We start from the raw sequence: 20,748 nt of genomic DNA, 5'->3' as shown, positions 1-20,748 counted from the left end.
TGACCGGTCAAGGGTATTATGCATAATCATGTGGTTAACATCACGAGCACTGGCTTGGGGTAATCCTATGATTGAGAATCGTGATATCCGTTTAATTAACCTGGATGATTTTGTAACAGCCATGGCACAAATGTTTGATGATCCTAATCGCCGTGCTACCGCTGAATCAGCTCTGCTTTCCTTACGTCAGGGAAAGCGGTCTGTCATCGAATACGCCACCGAGTTCAAGAGGTTAGTGGTAGACACCGACTGGGGAAACAATGCGCTATTGTCAGTTTTCAGAAAGGGTCTGTCCGGTACCATCAAGGACAAGTTAGCTCGTCCCGAATCTCCGAGGAATTTTGAACTGTTTCTCCATCACTGTGTGCGTATCGATACCCGCTTGACGGAACGTAGACAGGAAAAATGGGCAGCTGTAAACCGGGTAACCGACTTTGCTTTCCCTTCTAGGGAACCCGCTCACAAGACGCCACGGGAGGCCGAGGATGTTCCTATGCAAGTGGACTCTCTGCAAAGGCGAGAGACCAACGAACGTCGTGAACATCGGCTCCATGAGCGTTTGTGTTTCTATTGTGGTCAATCGGACCATTTTCTGATTGATTGCCCAAAACGTCCCAATCGCCCGAATAAGGTACTAGCAGCAGTGGCAGAGTGTGACAACACTGACGCAGAGTCCGACGTCTCTGAAACCAGTATACACCTGGATGCGGTAGTTCCCTCGACAGTGATGTCAACTTCACCTAAGCACCCGGAAGGGAAATACACCCATTGCTCGCTTCCCATTCAGATTCGGTGGGAGGGACAGTTAATTCCTACATCTGCTATGATAGACTGTGGGGCAGGGGGAAATTTCATGGACTCTTCTTTTGCCAGGAAACACGGTATCCAGACTCAACAGAGATCCTCACCGGTTACCATGGAGATGGTAGACGGTTCTCCATTAGTGTCCGGACCAGTTGATCGGGAGACAGTACCCCTTGAATGTGTGATGAAACCAGGTCAGCTGGAGACCCTTGTTTTCATGTTTATTTCTTCTCCCCATTTTCCGATAATTTTAGGAATTCCTTGGCTGTGGTCTACAAATCCAGTCATCAATTGGGAGACTAAAGAAATATCCTTCCCACCCCAGAGTGGTCCGACCATTAGTCCAACTGTACCGGTTCCGGTAACACAGAACGCGGAGGGCACTGTACAGGTACCTGTTCTACCCCCGGTTTATAATGAATTCGCAGATATATGCGACAAAAAAAAAGCAGATCGGCTTCCCCCGCATAGACCGTATGATTGTCCCATAGAATTACTCCCAGGGGCAGAGATTCCGTTTGGTCATATCTACCCGTTGGCGGCACCAGAGTTACAAGCACTAAAAGATTATATCGATGAAAACCTAAACAAGGGATTTATTCGACCTTCTACCTCACCAGCGGGGGCACCCATCTTTTTCGTGAAGAAGAAAGAGGGGACTCTGAGACCTTGTATCGACTACCGGGAACTAAATAAGATAACCATCCGGAACCGGTATCCGTTGCCGTTGATTCCTGAACTATTGGAGAGAGTACAACAGGCCAAAATATTTACTAAATTGGATCTCCGTGGGGCATATAATCTACTCCGCATACGTCCCGGGGATGAGTGGAAAACAGCGTTCAGATGTCGGTATGGACATTATGAGTATCTAGTGATGCCCTTCGGACTCTGTAATGCTCCTGTGGCTTTCTAACACCTAGTCAACGATATTGTTAGGGATATAATGGACCAATTCATGGTGATTTACCTGGATGATATCTTGATCTTTTCTGATTCCCTACAGGAACACCAGGAGCACGTCAAGACCGTACTTACCCGTCTGAGGGATAACCACCTGTATATTAAACTGGGGAAGTGCGAATTCCATTGCTCAAAGATACAATTTTTAGGATATGTCATCTCTCCTCAGGGACTCAACATGGAGTCTGGCAAGATACGGGCAATTCTAGACTGGCCGGAACCAGGAAACATCAAGGAGGTACAATGCTTTGTCGGTTTTGCTAATTTTTACAGACGCTTTATCCGCAACTTTTCAGAGATTGTCCGTCCTATCACCCTGTTAACCAAAAAGGGGCAGAAGTTCATGTGGTCCGCCCAGGCCCAGGAAGCTTTCAATCGTCTCAAGGTTTGTTTTACCTCAGCGCCAATACTAATACACCCGAATCTCGCACTCCCTTTTATTGTGGAAGTCGATGCTTCCGATTATGCATTAGGGGCTATCCTTTCACAGAGGACTGGGGACAAGAGTCTCTTGCATCCGTGTGCCTTCTTTTCTCGCCGGTTGTCCCCTGCAGAAAAGAACTATGACATTGCGGACAAGGAATTGTTGGCGATTATTTCTGCTTTTAAGGAATGGAGACACCACTTACAGGGAGCAGAGCAACAAGTAGTAGTTCTCACAGACCATCGTAACCTGGAATTCCTTAAATCTGCCAGGTGCCTGTCTCCACGGCAAGCCCGTTGGAGCCTGTTCCTTAACCAGTTCAATTTTATCATCACGTACTGTCCAGGGTCACGTAATGGGAAAGCCGATGCCTTATCCCGGATCCACGCCATGGACTCCGTGCCTGGAACCCCGTCTCAGACCGTTTTATCGGATGCCAATTTTGTTGGAGTAATCCGGGACCAGGACTTGTGGAAGGACATCAAGCTGGCCTATGATGGTGACGTATTTCTTGCTGCCCCCCCGAATGATGTGACTCTTGTCCTTCGGAATAGTGTGTGGTTGAGAGAGCGACGTATTTATGTCCCAGAGGCTGTGAGACTTTGGGTTCTCAAGTTGGTCCATGACTCCGTGTTGGCAGGTCATAGGGGGGTACAGAAGACGCAGGAATTTCTGAGTCGTTTTTTCTGGTGGCCTACCTGTTTAAAGGATGTGAAAGACTATGTCCACTCATGTGTGGTTTGTGCCCGGTGCAAGGTCCCTCGTGTGGCTCCTACGGGACTCCTTCAACCGTTACCCGTGCCATCTCGCCCTTGGGGATCCATCTCAATGGATTTTATTGTGGAGTTGCCCGTCTCGGGCGGTTACAATACCATTTTGGTGGTAGTGGATCGGTTGACAAAGGCTGCTCACTTTATTCCGTGTACCGGTCTTCCCTCAGCTGCAGAGACAGTGGATTTGGTTATCCAGAATATATTTCGGTTGCATGGGGTACCGGATGAGATCATCTCTGACCGGGGAGTGCAGTTCACTTCTAAGTTCTGGAAGGGGTTTTGTTCGGCACTCCATATTGATGTCTGTTTGTCTTCTGCATACCATCCCCAGACAAATAGGCAAACCGAACGGACTAATCAAACCCTGGAGCAGTACCTGCGATGTTATGTCAGCCATCTGCAGGACGATTGGTTGCAGCTGCTTCCTTTGGCGGAGTTCTCGTATAACAACACTCAGAGCAGCTCCACTAAGGTAACGCCCTTTTTCGCTAACTTGGGTTACCATCCGAATATTTTGCCTAGGTCACCGGTGCCAGTTTCGGTGCCAGCGGTGGAGGACAGATTGATGGAGCTACAACGAAATCTGGAGGTTTTGAAGGACTCTTTGGCTTCGGCTCAGGAGCGTTACAAGATGTCGGCAGACACTCACCGGAAACAGACACCCATGTATAAGGTAGGGGACTCGGTGTGGTTACCCACCAAGAATCTAAAACTAGGTGTTCCTTCGCAGAAGCTGGGGCAGAAATTCATTGGTCCGTTCAAGATCACCGGGATAGTGAGCTCTGTGGCCTGTCGGCTGAAGTTGCCGCACAATTTGAAGGTACACCCGGTCTTTCACGTTTCCCTGCTGAAACCGGTTTCCCCTAATACGTTTCAGGGTCGTATTGTGCCTCCTCCTCCACCGGTGATGGTTGATGGCCAGGAGCAGTTTGTGGTTGAGGACATTATTGACTGCCGGCTCCATCGGCATCAGCTTCAGTATCTGGTTCGTTGGCAGGGGTACTTCCCCGAGGACGATTCCTGGGAACCTGTGGGTAACATCCGAGCGCCCCCCGGAAGGTTGCTCAGTTTCATCGGAGGTACCCGGACAAGCCTGGCCCTGGTCCATCCTGAGGCCGTCTCTGGGGGAGGAGTACTGTCAGAGTTCCGGGATTTCCAGTTTTCTCTTGAAGGATCGTGCCCTTTGTTAACATGGAGTTTTCTGTTCTGTTGCCCTACTTCCTGTTCATCTGTTTAAAAGCCCGCCCCTAAGCTTAGTCTAGTTGCCTGAGTATACTGCTTCCTGTCTACTCCTGCCCTGCTGCTCTTGGTTCCTGATTGCTATTTGGATCCTGTTGAAACACCTGACACCGGCTCTGGACTTCACCTGGTCTCATCAAGCTGTGCCCGGACTCCGTCTGCCATCTCTGGTCGGCACTTCTGCCCGGTTCCTTCCGTTTCATATCCACCCTAGGACTCACATCACGTACAGACATTTTTGGACTATACCTGTTGCCCTTTCGTGTCCCGGCTGCTGCGCATTTAGGCCTTCTGGGGTGATCGCCAGACAGTCCCTGTATAGGGGTTCGCTCCTGGTGGTCTCCCTGGGGGAGTCCGGTGCGCGGCCCCGGGAATTCCCCTTTGCTCCGAACCTGGCAGGTATTTACTCTGTTTATGTTCTACTGTGTTTATGTTCTGTTCTGTGTACATATCGTTGGTTGCATATTATAAACGTCTTTGCACCAAGAACCCGTCTCTGGTTGTCATTGCCCTAACGCAATCGAAATCCTCAGTTCATACAATAGTATTACAAAAAGAGAGAGAAAAGAGAAGAGAGAGAGGGAGCGAGAGAGAAGAAGAGAGAAGAGAGAGAGGGAGAGGAGAGAGGGAGAGAAGAGAGAGAGAAGAGAGAGAGACGAGAGAGAGAAGAGGAGAGAAGAGACAGAGAGAGAGGAGAGAGAGAGAGACTGACTGACTGAGACTGACTGACTTAGACTGACTGACTAAGACTGACTGACTGAGACTGACTGAGATTGACTGACACTGACTGACACTGACTGAGACTGACTGACACTGACTGAGACTGACTGAGACTGACTGAGACTGACAGAGACTGACTGACTGAGAGAAAGAGAGAGAAATGCAGCCTCATTCCATGAACTGCTCCGATTTTTGAGGTGTGGCTCACAGCTGATGTCTGGCTCCTACCCTCAGTGCATAATTAATTTAAATTAGAATTATAAATAAATAATTCTAATTTAAAATAAATTAAATGTTTTTCCGGGACAGCCAGGGGGCTAGAACTCGTGGACTAATGCTTCTTAGGTGAGCACTCTAACCATTCAGCTACTAGCTCTAATGAAAAACATAAGCAGATTTGGTAATCTTGACCTCTGCATTGCAGACTGAAGGCTCATGTTACAGCGCGATTCTCTTCAGGTGACGGGCAATATCCCTACACCAAAACCACCCCTTTCACTCACGGGCGAGGAGCGCCGCTCGAGTCCCCGGGATCCGGCCCACCGCTCGAGCCACCGACCGAGCGCGCAGCAGCCGGACCCGAGCAGTGGGTGAGCGCAGCGTCACCTCCCCGCCCGCAACAACTTGGCGTCACGAACAGGATCTTACCATTCTACAGCCTGGTAGAAGTGTGCCTTGTGTCCCGCCGGAGGTGTCCGGACGAAAATTTTCAGAAGCCGCCATATTGGGGGCGAAAAGTTCCCGCTCGAGCGTCTTCCCGAGCAGTGGAGGCGCGAAAGCCGAAGCTCCGCCCCTGAAGAGGAGGTGCCGTAAAGACACCAAGGGGGTCGGATGGCGCCTGGCCGCATGTAGCCCACGGCTATAAAAGCAGGGACGCCAGGACCCTGCGGGCATTTTCTGGTTCCTGGAAGAGGCCGCTGCTCGAGATGTTGAGTCCGACCGACAACACCGTAGTCCCCGCGCCCGGCACCGCAGCGTGGGTGGAAGTCCGGACCGTCCAGCTAAGCAGCCGTCTGCAGGTCCGCATGCAGCTCCTCCTGGAGGAGTGGGAGGCCGACATGGCGGACGTGGTGGCGGCTATAAGGAGTTGCGAGGTGGAGGAAGATTTGGAGGAGCGGGTAAGAGACCCACGCCCCTGTATTCCCGAGGGATCGGCCGTAGCGGCTGAGGGGCCCGGCCTGCACCCGCTCACCCTGCTGCCTCCCCCGCTACCCGCATTAGTCGCTACCGCCCCGCCACTAGGCCCGCTACCCGTCCAACCGGTAGCGGTACCCTGCCCGTCCGCCCAAGCGGACCGACCTGCAGCAGAGGCCCGACCCCGTCCCGAGCCGCTCCCTTGGAAGCTACCGAAGACCGCGCCCGATGCCATATCGATTCCGGCAGGCCGTTCCGTGCAGGAGGGAGTGGAGGTTAAGCGGGAGACAATCCCTGTGCCCATCCCCCACGCCTCGGCTGAGGCTGCGCCGGGTTGCTGCTGTGAGGCAGCACCCCAGGCTATGACACCGCGGGACCTTCCACCCAGAATGCCAGTAGTGGGCAGTGTGAAGGAGGTCTCGTGGGGCCCTACCCGTGTGCCGGGGCCCGCAACAGCCCCCTATTGGGACAGGGAACAGACCCCGCTGAGCCAGGAAATCGCGGACAGAGAAAAGAGGAAGGCAGAGCTGGTCGCCCACACGATTAGAGAAAAGGAAAACCTCCGCCGAGCCACCTTCCGTGTACGGGGCCCGAACTACGAGGGGCAAGTACGAAGATTTGATATCCGTCGGGGGTACGGATTCATATACGAACCGGGCCTGGAGGCTGAGGTCTTTGTAGCACGTCGGGACGTCAATGCCCATCTGCCGGAGGACCACCCGTGCCGTAACCTGTTCCCAGGAGATCTGGTGCAGTACACACGACACTGCGGGGAGAGGGGCTAGTTTGCCCTGGACGCCAAGCTGAGAGGTAGCCAGGAGGCCCAAGCATCAGCCCAGCCCTCTTCTCCGTCCGCTATGGTGGATTCGAAGTAAGGCGGCGGTCCCTCCGTTGCACCGTTGTCCCCGTTGGGACCCCCAGCACCGTGTTGATGTTCTTGTATGTTGTTAAATGTTGTTGAATGATAAGATTGAATCAACCGAAGAAGTTTATCAGATTGACACCGTGATTGAACCGGTCGTTGCCGGCAACTAGTCCCCGTAGGGACTTTCTGCAACCGTTGCGTAAGCAACTTTTTACGGACAGGCCCGAGAACTTGCAGGGCAACCACAAACTTAGTGGAGTGTAAATATGTCTGTTGGCTTGATACCGTAACCGCCTCCGGAGAGGCTGATTTGGGAGGATGGGCCTGGAGGAAATGGATGGCCCAGGCCCACCACTACCGTAACCGGTGGCGATCCTCCGGGAGTTCAGGGGTCCCCCATGGACGTGGGTCCCCTGAAAGAGACCGTACCCACTCGGGCAATTTGGTTCTGGACTGGGGCAAGGGGTGCTGCCCAGTTTCTTAGGGACAGTGTGACCTGCAGTAAACTCGTAAACTCAATATAATACTATTGTATGAACTGAGGATTTCGATTGCGTTAGGGCAATGACAACCAGAGACGGGTTCTTGGTGCAAAGACGTTTATAATATGCAACCAACAATATGTACACAGAACAGAACATAAACACAGTAGAACATAAACACAGTAAATACCTGCCAGGTTCGGAGCAAAGGGGAATTCCCGGGGTCGCGCACCGGACTCCCCCAGGGAGACCACCAGGAGCGAACCCCTATACAGGGACTGTCTGGCGATCACCCCAGAAGGCCTAAATGCGCAGCAGCCGGGACACGAAAGGGCAACAGGTATAGTCCAAAAATGTCTGTACGTGATGTGAGTCCTAGGGTGGATATGAAACGGAAGGAACCGGGCAGAAGTGCCGACCAAAGACGGCAGACGGAGTCCGAGCACAGCTTGATGAGACCAGGTGAAGTCCAGAGCCGGTGTTTCAACAGGATCCAAAATAGCAATCAGGAACCAAGAGCAGCAGGGCAGGAGTAGACAGGAAGCAGTATACTCAGGCAACTAGACTAAGCATAGGGGCGGGCTTTTAAACAGATGAACAGGAAGTAGGGCAACAGAACAGAAAACTCCATGTTAACAAAGGGCAAGATCCTTCAGAAGAAAACTGGAAATCCCGGAACTCTGACACTCAGTCATACTGATCACAAGAAGCCGGCTGAGAGCTGCTGTCTGCGCATGTGGCCGGGCCAACATTTCTTCTGAGGACAAGGAGAAGGAGAGTGTCACGAACAGCTGGGTGGAGGTCTCACAAGATCCACCCGCTTTTCGCCAGTTTGTCACAATCAGACTGCTCTCTAGCACCCCTCTTGTCAGCAGGTCACTTTTGGTACTGTCTGACAATAAGTAAATGAGGTTGCTGAGCTTCTAATGTCCAATATTGAAGGTCTGGCAGCATGGGTTATGTATATATCACTGATTCCCACTAATGGAAAATATATATACCTTGGACCCCTTACCAATAGTACCCCAATAATTCTACACAACAATAATTCCGCTGCCACCACCGGACCTGTCACAGGTAGTCCGGAGTGTTTATGAAATATACAAGATATTACAAAAGGGAACAACACAAATAATGTAGACAACTACATAAAAATATAAGGGATAAAATTAAACTTACTAAACTCGTGCCATAGATGTGACGTCCGAATTTATGGAGGGAGGATCCCCAGAATAAGATGGTAAACAAACGGCCAGCAGCACCACTTAGATAAGCCCTCCAGTACTGACCAAGACCATAAATGGGTCCTAGCTTTTTATGATATCTTGTGGGCTGTGCCGATGTGTCCAGCAAAATTAGATAATTCTAGTTTTTCGCATATCTTTGCCCCTGGGCTACACAGGTGAGAGATATTAGCATCATATTTTAGCTCTCGATTTGTCATTCGCATAGATACCAAGCACAACATATCTAGCATGATTTTATTGACCAATATCCATTTGTCGTGATACCAGCAATTTCCTAGCAAAGCCAAACGGTGCGTTTGATTCAGCGCTCCCCAGGGATTCTGGCAATTTGCTTTTCATTTTTCTAGCATTAACGTGATACGTAAAAACTGGGTTAATAGTTTTTCCCTCCAAAAGAACAAAGATGTCTTTTTTTTGTACATTTTACTCTAGATGCTTCCATCCCCCGGGTCATAAATTCCAAAACTCTTAGGCCAATCAAATAGTCGTCATGGCGATCTCCATCTCTGTGCTACCTGATGGTGGGGATAGGGGTGGTATAAGGACCCTTCAAGAGTTTTAACATGACTGAGGGGTCACAGGGATCGGCATTGCAGGAGGCACTGAGGGGACCAGAGAGATCGGGGGTAACCTGGTCCTGTGGATGAGTTTTCTGTCCCATCTAACATGTCACATGAGGCAGAAATCAGAGAATGAGGATGCGTGCATACCGGTGATCACGTGACCAGGGACTGGGAAAAACAGCCCCAATCGTGATCTCCACAGTCTCAGCTACCCCCGCAAGCTAAAATCCCAGAGATTTTCTGTTGCTGGGGGGCGCTATTTATTTTTTTTACCACCGTTTTAAAATGGCAATTTGGAAGAAGAGCCCTTTACTACCCAGTTTTAATCCGTACAGCCGTCGCAAAGAGGTTAATGGTTCACATATACACCTGTTTGTTATTTATTTCCCGGCACCTAGGTGATTTTTTTTTATCACCAATAACTCTCTCCTTAGTAATACTTTTTTAATATATTTTAAGATAATTTAATAAAATATACTATATTTTATCATATTTAGTTGTGCATAATCTACAAGAAAAGTGGGCAGGTCTCCCACTCCACAGGAATTGGGGGCAGGTCTCTCACTCTACAGAAAATGGGGGCAGGTCTCTCACTCTACAGAAAATGGGGGCAGGTCTCTCACTCTACAGAAAATGGGGGCAGGTCTCTCACTCTACAGAAAATGGGGGCAGGTCTCTCACTCTACAGAAAATGGGGGCAGGTCTCTCACTTTACAGGAAATGAAGGCAGGCCTCTTACTCTACAGGAAATGAAAGGAGGTTTCTCACTTCACAAAAATGGGGGGTTGGGTCTCTGTACAAGAAATGGGGGCTGTGCTCTCAGCGTACAGGAAAGGAAGGCAGGTATCTCACTCTACAGGAACTGGGGCAGGTCTCACTCTACAAAAAATGGGGGCAGGTCTTTCATTTTACAGGAAATGAAGTCATGTTTCTAACTCTACAGGAAATGGAGGCAGGTCTCTCTACAACAAATGGGGGCATGTCTCTCATTGTACAGAAAATGTGAGCTGGTCTCTCACTCTACAAGAAATGGGGGCTGGTCTCTCACTCTACAAGAAATGGGGGCAGGTCTCTCAGTCTACAAGAAATGAAGGCAGGTTTCTCACCTTACAGGAAATGAAGGCAGGTCTCTCTACAAGAAATGTGGGCAGGTCTCTCACTCTACAAGAAATGAAGGCAGGTCTCTCACTCTACAGGAAATGAGGGCAGGTCTCTCTACAAGAAATGGGGGCAGGTCTCTCACTGTAGAGAAAAATGGGGGCAGGTCTCTCTCTCTACAAGAAATGGGGGCAGGTCTCTCACACTACAGGACATGAGGGCAAGTCTCATGCTACAGGAAATGTGGGCATGCTCTCACTGTACAAGAAATGGGGGCAGGTCTCTCACTCTGCAAGTAATGGGGGCAGGTCTCTCACTCAACAGGAAATGGGGGCTGGTCTTTGTTTTTCTACAAAATGTGGGGGCAAGATTTGATTGTTTCTCTGGCTTCTGCTATGTTGTCTGTCTACATACAGGCATGACAGAGAGCCAGGCTTCATTTAAGGACACTCAGTCAATTTGACAATAAAAAACTAAATTTGGGCTGTAGAGTGCAAGAATGGAAGTTTGAACACCTATAGTGCAGTTAGAATATTAAAGTAGACTTGTACATTTGCCATAGACTCACTGTCTGGTAACTTACCATTCATTCCACTGTAGCTTCGGTTAAACCCATTATGATTAATATTATTAATTACATCAACACTTGTGCCGTGATACAGGTGCCTTATATTTTTCTGGCCAGGATTCTTTTCATTCACGCTGTGCTTGTTTATTGCGAAACACTTAAAGACTTTTTCATTCTGAATACGTTTGATCTAGAGGATAAAAAAGGAGTTTGTTTTTTTGGTTGCTTGTTTTTGTGTTTTAGCATTTTTCAGGAGACATATTTTAAGTTCTAGGATATAGACACTTTCTTGGGCATTTTTTTTTTTTTTTTTTTTACTTAAATGCATATATTAGCTAAAATAACTTTTGCACTGTACTGTTCCAGTATTTTTTTTCCATATTTATGTTTTATATCCTCTATGTTGCATTGTCTCTTACCAGCTGCAGAATGAGTTAGCTGAGAATCCGTCAGTGAGCTTGTTCTGATGAGAAAGATTTTAATTCTACTTTTCATTCTTCCAAGGTTGTCTTAAATAAAAAATTATAAACTCAGAAAGAGCTCACTGCCAGATTCTCATTTTAACTCATTATGCAGTTGACAATAGACAGTGCCACATATAGCACTTTGAAATTTAACAGTCTAATGTAATTTGAGAGCCAGATGCACATCAGATGATTGGTGCTCATCTATAGGCACAGACATTGTAAACCCTGTCTAAATCTAGAAGTGACAAGGAAGATTCACTTTATTTCTAGGGCCTGACCATGACGGCTCAGAGTATATTGGTATAATATTAAATAATGGGTAACAACCTGTGTAATTTTATATTCTGTCTCTGATATTGTTTTGAAGAATTTTTCTTTGACTTCTTTATATTCGGGAGATGTCTCCTTAAGTATTACTTCCTGATATTCACTTTTCTCAATGTCGGTCCATGTTATTGGATACTCAATTGGTACTGTAATTAAAAAAAAAAAAGAACTGGAGTTAGATTTTATGGCATTCCAAAATCTTTAATCAAAGATTTATGTGAACAGATCAGTAAGTGCCAATTATGAAAGTAAAGATGGATTGAGTACATTGTCTGGCATTCGTCCACTTCTTCTATCATCCTCCATATATAAACTGCATAAGTTGGGAGGGTTTGTATGGAATGGGCTTAGGCTTGGACTGGCCCACAGGAGAGCAAGAGAATCCTCCGGTGGGCCTCTTTGCAGTAGTATGTCATTTACTTTCCAAACATGTACAATAGTTGGCACAATATACTTGTTTCACTATGTACAGACAAAGGAAGCGTCTCATCATTCATTTTACAAACTACCAGGTATATTATTATATAGAAACAGGGCCGCCGTCAGGGCATGACAACCATGACTTGTTTGTGGGGCCCGGTAATGAAGGGGGCCTGGCCAAGTCACGGTAATTACTTAGCCTTATTAAACCCCGGGCCCTGGACGGTTTCCCCTCTTCAAAGGGCCCTAGTCACAGCCACAGCAGAGGGGCCCAGCAATGTTGCTTCAGCCACTGCACACAGCTAATTTGCATGCAAAGCCCATGATGGGGACATATTTACCAGGAGGAGGACATATATGCTAGGAAGGGGACAATAAACCAGGATAGGGGACATACATACCAGAAAGAGCCCAGGATGGGAACATATATATATATCAGGATGGGGACATATATACCAGGAAGGGGACATATATACCATGAGGACATATATAACAGAGAGATATTATACAGGGGGGCAATGTGTGTGTGTTTGTGTGACCGGGGATAGTATACAGAGGGGTAGTGTGTGTGGGGCAATATACAGAGGGGCAGTGCGTGTGGGAGGATATATATACAGAGGGGCCGCTTGTGTGGTGGGATAGTATATGTGACGCCCTGGCCTATCAGGACGTCACTGGATATTGTGTAGTCTACCCTTATGCACAGCATCCACCTCCTCCTTGGTTATGGGTTCCCAACTATGTGGTGTTGTCAACAACAGTTAGTAAATCCTAGGAACACTCTGTACCACACCCACCAGACACACATGTGGACGGCCTGAGTGGAATAGGGTCGCCCACTTGGGGGGTTGGTTAAGGGGAGGTCAGGAGTGTCAGGAACAGGGGAGTTGAGTAGTAGCTCTCAGAGAGAGAGGAGGTTAGGAGCTGCGCTCCTTGGAAGTCACTAGGTAACAGACGGTGGTCTGAGCCTTGTAGGAACTGGACCCCCGGTCGCAGGGGATCGTGACAAGGGGCACGGTATTGCCAAGGAGGGCAGCCGGCAGCCTTGTACCATCACCGGGCTGGGCCCAGGGCAAGACGGGGTACGTGGACCCTAGGTTAGGGAGTAGCTCCAAGCATCCTGACAATTAGCCCGACGAGGTGGGGGCCTTCAAGATCCCGGTCCAGAATCAAGGTACTAGCGCAATGAGGGGGATAAGACTTTCCATAAAACGGTCCAGAAAATCCCAAGCGAGAACCCTGAGAGCAAGCTCCCACAGTTAGCCACACTGGGGAGCGGGACCCGGTTAGTTCCAAGCTACCGGGACCACCAGAGAGGAAAATTAGGTGCCAGGAGAAAGGCTACAGACCAGCAGAAAACACCACTGGGGACGGGACCCGAACTAGTTCCCCTAAGCGGCAGCGGTATACGGAACTTTGGTTTATCCAGTTGTCGGTGTCAGCCTATTGGACTGAGTGAGTACACGAGTGGCCCTTTCACTCCCCACGGCACCTCCAAGCACCATCACCGAGTCCCGGGGCATTCCCCCTACCCATGGAGGGTCCTAACACCTGGCTGCCCCCTTCTATCACCCCCGGGTACTCCCATCGGCAGCGGTGGTATCCCCAAATTACCACAGACCACAGTTGGCATCACGAACTATCACTATCCCCTGTAAATACCCCCTTTACTCGAGTGGCCGCATGACCCCCGGGTCCGGAGTCCCCTCGAGTCACCGTGGATCTGGATCCGAGCAGCCCGGCTGCTGTTACGGAGGCGGCAAACCTTGCAAACTTGGCATCAAGAACAGGATATGAGCAGGTCCCACTTAACTGGGTGACGTGCGCCTTGAAGACCGAAACTGCGAGTCAAAATCCCCGTTTCCCGCCTTTTCTGCCATCTTCCGCCATCTTTTGGCGCCAAAACGTTGTGTTCTTCCCCGAAAGCGCGCAAAGCCAGGGCCCTGACCCTCGTCCTGAGAGCAAGCCCGGAACCGGAAGTTCCCAGAGGGCCACAGCATCAAGAGAGTGCGGAGTGAAAACAAAGGGGGCGTCACGGCATGTAACAGCAGCAGAAAAGAAGCAGCCTGGCGGTGGCGGTGCGAGCCCGTGAGATCGAAATCCCATGTGAAGAGCGGGTAAGCGGTTACCCAGTCCCAGTTGATTACCCTAATCTGGCCAATGCGGCTGTGGGATCCGGTCCGCCCTTGCTCCCGGCAAGCCCTCCGCTGCCATTAACTCCGTCCTCTGCGCACGCCAAGCTGCCTACCCCCATCATGGTAGCGGAACCTTAAGCCCCTGTCTATGAAGAACAAGCTGCAGAGCACCCAGTCCTGTTACCCGTCCAAGTCATGACAGCGGTCCCCCCGACACCGGCCAGACCAGACCTGGCCGCATCACCGGGCCCGTCCTTAGAGGCGGAGCACCGGACCCTGAAACCCCGGCTGCGGAGCAGTCGGTACATCTACCCAATGTAGCGGAGGTGGAGCCTAGCAAGTCACCAGTTCCACCACCGCGTGGCATCCCGACAACTGTTTGGGTCGCAAGAGTTAAAGTAAAGCCAAAGCCAGCTAGGGAGTCGAGGCCGGACGCTGACGCCCCCTACTGGGAACAACACCAGCAGAAGCTGCAAACGGAGATGACGACACAAGACCAGAAACGACAAGAGATGATTGCCCGTGCTCAAAGGCAAAATAAGCACTTGAGAAAGGCTACCTTCTGAGTCTGAGGGCTGCGGCGCAGAGGCCACATGAGGCAGTTTAACCCCAAAAAAGGGTGGGGTTTCCTCTGGGAGTCGGGCCTCTCTGAAGAAGTGTTTGTCGCTCGGAGAGATATAGAGCAACATCCGGGCCATAATCTGGAAATGGGAGAAGTGGTCAGCTACACTTGGCATTAGAATGAGCGGGGCTGGTACACCCTGGATGTGAAGCGGCTCGCTATAGTTGATGAGCGAGTCGTCCCAGCCACCACAGTTGATTAGCAGTCACCCAGTGAGCGGTACTAGTGTGATATGCAGAACTGTTAGGTATCTGTGTTTCATTTATTGTTTTACACGGTTTGTTATTTTTCATATAGAACATGCTAGAGAATAAGTGTCTTAATCAACCAGGTTTAAATGAATGGGAAAGTTACCTGATTAGCGAGAAATTTTTTTTATAAGTGTGTAGATCCGGTACATGGATTTCGTTACTTCTATATATATTAAAAATAGACCATAGTCACAGGACTGGTTGTGACCAACACAAACTTGTGTTATTATACATAGTTGCACCTTTTGTGCCCACCAGAGTTGTCTTTGCAACACCTGGGACCTTAACCTGGTCACGGACCCGTGGATAGGTATCCTGAGGGTAGGTTTGCTTGGGTGGCGGGTTAATGGGTACCGGGACGTTGGGACTGGACTGTCGCAGGAAGAGGCTGCAACGGAGCAGGTTGAGTCTCCGCTACTACTGAAACAGTTAGCGTTCCACTGTTGAACTGATGAACTTTAATTACGTAACGTTCAAGCAGTAGTCTTCCTTAATGTGGGAAGTATGTTGTGAATAAATGTTTTTTACTTTTCCAGTTTAAAAAACAAAAAAAAAAAAAACCTCTGCCATTCTGTTGCTCAAGGATGAGCTATGTTTAACCAAGGGGGAATGTGATGCCCTGGCCTATCAGGATGTCACAGGGTATTGTGCAGTCTACCCTAATGCATAGCATCCACCTCCTCCTTGGTTATGGGTTCCTAACTATGTGGTGTTGTCAACAACAGTTAGTAAATCCTAGGAACAGTCTCACAAAAAACTGATGAAAGGAGGTCTAAAACTGATTTACAGACTAAAAAACTCCTTAATTATATAATAAATAGTTTTATTAACAAAAGCAATTAGATACAAAATACTTCCACAATACATACAAAACAATCCATTTAGTGCCAACTAATCAATACAAACATGTATCCCCCCTCCAATTCTATCTCTATGTATTTCCCCTATTTGGGGGGAAAAAGATTCTTTTACTCAAATCCCTTAACAGAAAGGGTTTATAATCATTGCCGTAAGCGCATAGTAAGTCCATGAGGAGGACCCTGGTAATACTCAAATGTCAATTAGGCATAACAGAAAATATAAAGTCCCTTATGCGTATCAAAATGTAGTTATATATATTAAATAGTCAAAATTACACAAGGAGACAACGGGAATGTAGCTGGATAGTTCGCCTTGGCACCATGACGCCGAATGGTCTCAATGAGAAACTCAGCTTTTCACCTTTTGTTTACTATTAAATGTAATAATAAACTGTCTAATTTGAATTTTTCTCTGTCTCTCTGGGGGCAACTCATGTGTGTTTTTTTAGCATATATGTGTTGTTTTTTAATTGTTTTTAACTGTACTTTTTTGTTCCCTTTCCTTTTCCCCCTTCTTTTTCGCTCTTGATGTGGCTTGTGATATAGGCAATTGAGATGTCCTGTTTCCCTATGTATATAATCGATCTGTGATGCATCTACTGGGATGATACAATCTTCGTATCTGGATGAAAATACATATGATGGAATTGTTTCTTCAAATATTTTCTATTTACTAATTATTATTGTTTCAAATGGAATGATATCTTTATTTGCACTATTTTCTTCTATTATAGTAATCCTAATATGTCGTTTTTTGTATTGTCATGTATGCCCAATATGATCTTACTATTGATTCAGGACTATTACCATATTACCATTGGTCCTCCTATGTATGCTCCTATTTTAAATGTGCTGTCGCCGCTGCCCATATTTCTGAATTTAATTGGGTTTGGGGTGGAGTATGCGTTACATGTTGGTGACGCTGCTCCTCTCTCTCCTTATGTCTTATAGACAGGCTAACTGATGCGGATGGCGACGCCTGCTGTTCGCGCCATGCTGGATGTGGGTCTGTGAGACTGGGGACGCCCATCTCCGTGCCCACAACAGAGATGTCCGCGGCGCATGCGCGGTGCCGCTCTCCACTCCGCCCGCACGTAGGATCTCTCCAGCGGTGTGAGGTGATGTCACTTTGAGTCACTTCCGCTGGTGGGACCCGGAAGTAGCGGGCGGATGGGGGATGCCTGGCGCGGTGTGTGCGGCGCAGCTGTGGACAATCTCTGTGATATTTGGAGCATATATAGGAGCACATGTAGGGTACACTTGCCACACATCGCCCCCGAAGAAGCAACGCAGCGAAACGCGTTGGGCCTTCCTTCCCCTCACCGGACCCCTGCCTGGGCACTTGCCTTTACTGTGCATCTTATTATGGGTAAGTAGCAATGCTTCCGTGGTATTTTCTATAATCCCTTTGCATTTAACAGGGAGCATTGCTATATTTCCCTATGCCTTTGTAATTAATATGGCAGAGACCCTGGGTTTGGGAACCATTTTCTGGGATCCATCTCCTGCACTTTATGACCTTTTATTATGATCACCTTATGCATTGTCTCCTTGTGTAATTTTGACTATTTAATAAATATAACTACATTTTGATACGCATAAGGGACTTTATGTTTTTTTGTTTTTTTTATTTACATCATGATTGGCCCGTTAAGACTCCCTTTTCTCCTTTTTGATTATATGTATTCTTGGAGGGGCTTTATTAGATTGTGTTTTATTCCATCTGCTATCCCTAAATTCTGTTTTATAACAGAAAATATCCCTGAACAGTCCAATAGTCAAGAGTCCTACAGTCAAGATCCCTAAAGGCAACTTTTCACCCTAAATTATTTGATTCCACTTTGGGATATAATTCTGAATTAGTTGCTGATTACTATATACATAAGGGGGTTGTAATATTATCAACCTTCAACCCCTAGTCGATCCGACGCGTTTCCTCTCCCAGCAGAAGGTTATTCAGGGGTTGTTCAAAAGCAGAATGAAAAATTATACATATCCTATACAGATTATCCTCAAGCTATATAGCAAGAATAAACAAGATTAGTGTAATCTCCTCTGGCTATATCATATCCTCAGAATCCAAAGTTGCCAGGAGATGCAGATTTCAAAAGGTATCAATGTAGATGTTACGGGACAACTTATTTAATTCTCTTTATGTTGTTTATCACCTCACCTGAAACAGAGTTGCAGATTCAGAGTGAATGAGGACGTCACCTATTCATGACATGTCCATTCATAATTCCCTTTAAAATAATTTCTGACAATGCAGTGGATGAACTAAGGTCCCCTCCAGGAGATAATTAATGAATATGTCCGGTCCAATCAATTTGTAAACCCCGTATAATGTATACAGCCTGTAGCCAGGGCTCCTTGTGACATTAGGAGCATTCCCAGTCCCTGTAGACCCACATGGAGGCAGTGTTCACTAAATCCTTGGATCACTCTGCACCACATCCGCCAGACACACCAGTGGACTGCCTGAGTGGAAAAGGGTCGCCCACTTGGGGGGTTGGTTAAGGGGAGGTCAGGAGTGTCAGGAACAGGGAAGTTGAGTAGTAGCTCTCAGAGAGAGAGGAGGTTAGGAGCTGGGCTCCTTGGAAGTCACTAGGTAACAGATGGTGGTATGAGCCTAGTAGGAGCTGGAACCCCGGTTGCAGGGGATCGTGACAAGGGGCACGGTATTGCCGAGGAGGGCAGCCGGCGGCCTTGTACCATCACCGGGCTGGGCCCAGGGCAAGACGGGGTACGTGGACCCTAGGTCAGGGAGTAGCTCCAAGCAACCTGACAATTAGCCTGATGAGGACGGAGCCTTGAAGATCCGCTCTCCACCTGCTCCAGAATCGGGTTACTAGCGCAACGAGGGGGATAGGACTTTCCATAAAATGGTCCAGAAAATCCCAAGCGTGAACCCTAAGAGCAAGCTCCCGCAGTTAGCCACACTGGGGAGCGGGACCCGGTTAGTTCCAAGCTACCAGGACCACCAGACAGGAAAACTAGGTGCCAGGAGAAAGGCTACAGACCAGCAGAAAACACCACTGGGGACGGGACCCGAACTAGTTCCACTAAGCGGCAGCGGTGTACGGAACTTTGGTTTATCCAGTTGTCGGTGTCAGCTTATTGGACTGAGTGGGTACACGAGTGGCCCCTTCACTCCCCATGGCACCTCCAAGCACCATCAACGAGTCCCGGGGCATTCCCCCTACCCGTGGAGGGTCCTAATACGTGGCTGCCCCCTTCCATCACCCCCGGGTTTTCTCATCGGCAGCGGTGGTATCCCCAAATTACCACAGACCGCGGGTGGCGTAACGAACTATCACTATCCCCTGTAAATACTGCCTTTACTCGAGTGGCTGCCCGACCCCTGGGTCCGGAGTCCCCACAAGCCACCGCGAATACGGATCCGAGCAGCCCGGCTGCTGTTATGGGGGCGGCAGATATACAAAGGGGCAGCATACTTGAGGGATATTATACAGAGGGGCAGTGTGTATGGGTATATATTATACAGAGGAGGTGTGTGTGTGTTGTGAATATTATACAGAGGAGCAGTGTAAGGGAGGATATTATACAGAGGAGCAGTGTGTGGGAGGGGCGATATTATACAAAGGAGCAGTGTGTGTGGGAGAGATGTTATACAGAGGGGCATTGTGTGTGGGGATATTATGACAATATCAAGGGCAGACAATATTTTTTACGGACACATTGGAAAACTATTATAAATTATTATCATTATAAGTGATCCATGCCTCCAGAGTATAATTCTGATATGAAGACATTAGCTTCATTCACTTTACTGTAAAATGATGATAATTACAGGCAGTGATCTGTATAAGTTTCATCAGCTTCAAAAAAGTCATGGACACCTTAAAAAAGATTTTACAGACAAAACAAAGAAGTGCCCTATTTTTACAGACTATCCCGGAATTTCTGGATGGTTCTGGACCTCGGGTGTGTTGGCTATTTTTCAGAACGCACCTCTCATGCAGTTAAATCTAGCTATGATTGCAGCAATTTACCCCTTATATGCTGTGGTAAAAAGCGGTCATTGCATCTAAGTGGTTAGAGATAAGGGGACCTCCTCTATTATCTGCAGTCGGCTCTAACAATGAGATGTTAGTAACTTGATAGGTCGCTATTGCAGCCAAGGGTCCATTGTGTAGCCCAATTCGAATCTTTGTTGTGAGGCCACAGGATTTCTATGGATATCCCAGTATCTGACTATGGATACAGTTGTTATGAACAGTTTACAATCAAGGAAAAATTCTGAACCGTAAGAAATAAGTAAAGCTGAATTCTACACAAAGTGTGTCCAGTGCATTTATATCGCCAGTCAGCAAGTTATGTTCACAGTCCCATTCCTTCCGCTGTGTAATGATGGTTTCCTAACTGCAAGTCAACATCGATCTCTCCCACTGCCTCAACTCAGCATTCCTGTGTCCTCTACGGGAAAGCCACTGTCAAGTTCCTTATCTCCCGGAGAAGAAAAGGATTCAAGTTCTAATGACTGGATACTTTCCCGCCATCACCTGTCAAGGAAGAGTCAAGAGGCCCCGATACATATTAGAATATGTCCAATCCCTCAGATAGCATAGAGTTCATCTAACTTTAGTTTAACATATATGGAGGCTTTGAAGAAATCGTGCACTTTCCAAGAAGTTTTCCTACATGTTCTGTTAGTAGTAAAAAGAGAAATCAGACTGTCCTTTATTCTCTCTCTCTGGGTCCAGCCCAGAGTCTCCACCGCTGCTCTCAGTTTCTGTTATTGTCGGCCACTAATAAATGAGACACA

General features: G+C 48.1%; 1 protein-coding gene across 2 annotated transcripts in view; it reads right to left on the bottom strand.

The window, feature by feature from the left end:
- LOC142245840 (protein mono-ADP-ribosyltransferase PARP15-like) overlaps nucleotides 1–20,748 on the bottom strand; it is a 446,514-nt gene that overhangs the window by 97,871 nt on the left and 327,895 nt on the right. For both annotated transcript variants that reach the window (XM_075318815.1, XM_075318814.1), the window contains exons 11-12: nucleotides 11,675–11,820; nucleotides 10,896–11,070 (exon numbers count right to left, since the gene is read on the bottom strand). In XM_075318815.1, the coding sequence (XP_075174930.1) occupies nucleotides 10,896–11,070; nucleotides 11,675–11,820 (321 nt within the window). The remainder of the gene's footprint in view (nucleotides 1–10,895; nucleotides 11,071–11,674; nucleotides 11,821–20,748) is intronic.

This window comes from Anomaloglossus baeobatrachus, chromosome 7, assembly GCF_048569485.1.
Source record: "Anomaloglossus baeobatrachus isolate aAnoBae1 chromosome 7, aAnoBae1.hap1, whole genome shotgun sequence".
In the NCBI taxonomy this organism is placed as follows: Eukaryota; Metazoa; Chordata; class Amphibia; order Anura; family Aromobatidae; genus Anomaloglossus; species Anomaloglossus baeobatrachus.
The sequence above is the reverse complement of the archived record's forward strand: the minus strand, read 5'-3'. Positions and strand labels throughout refer to the sequence as shown.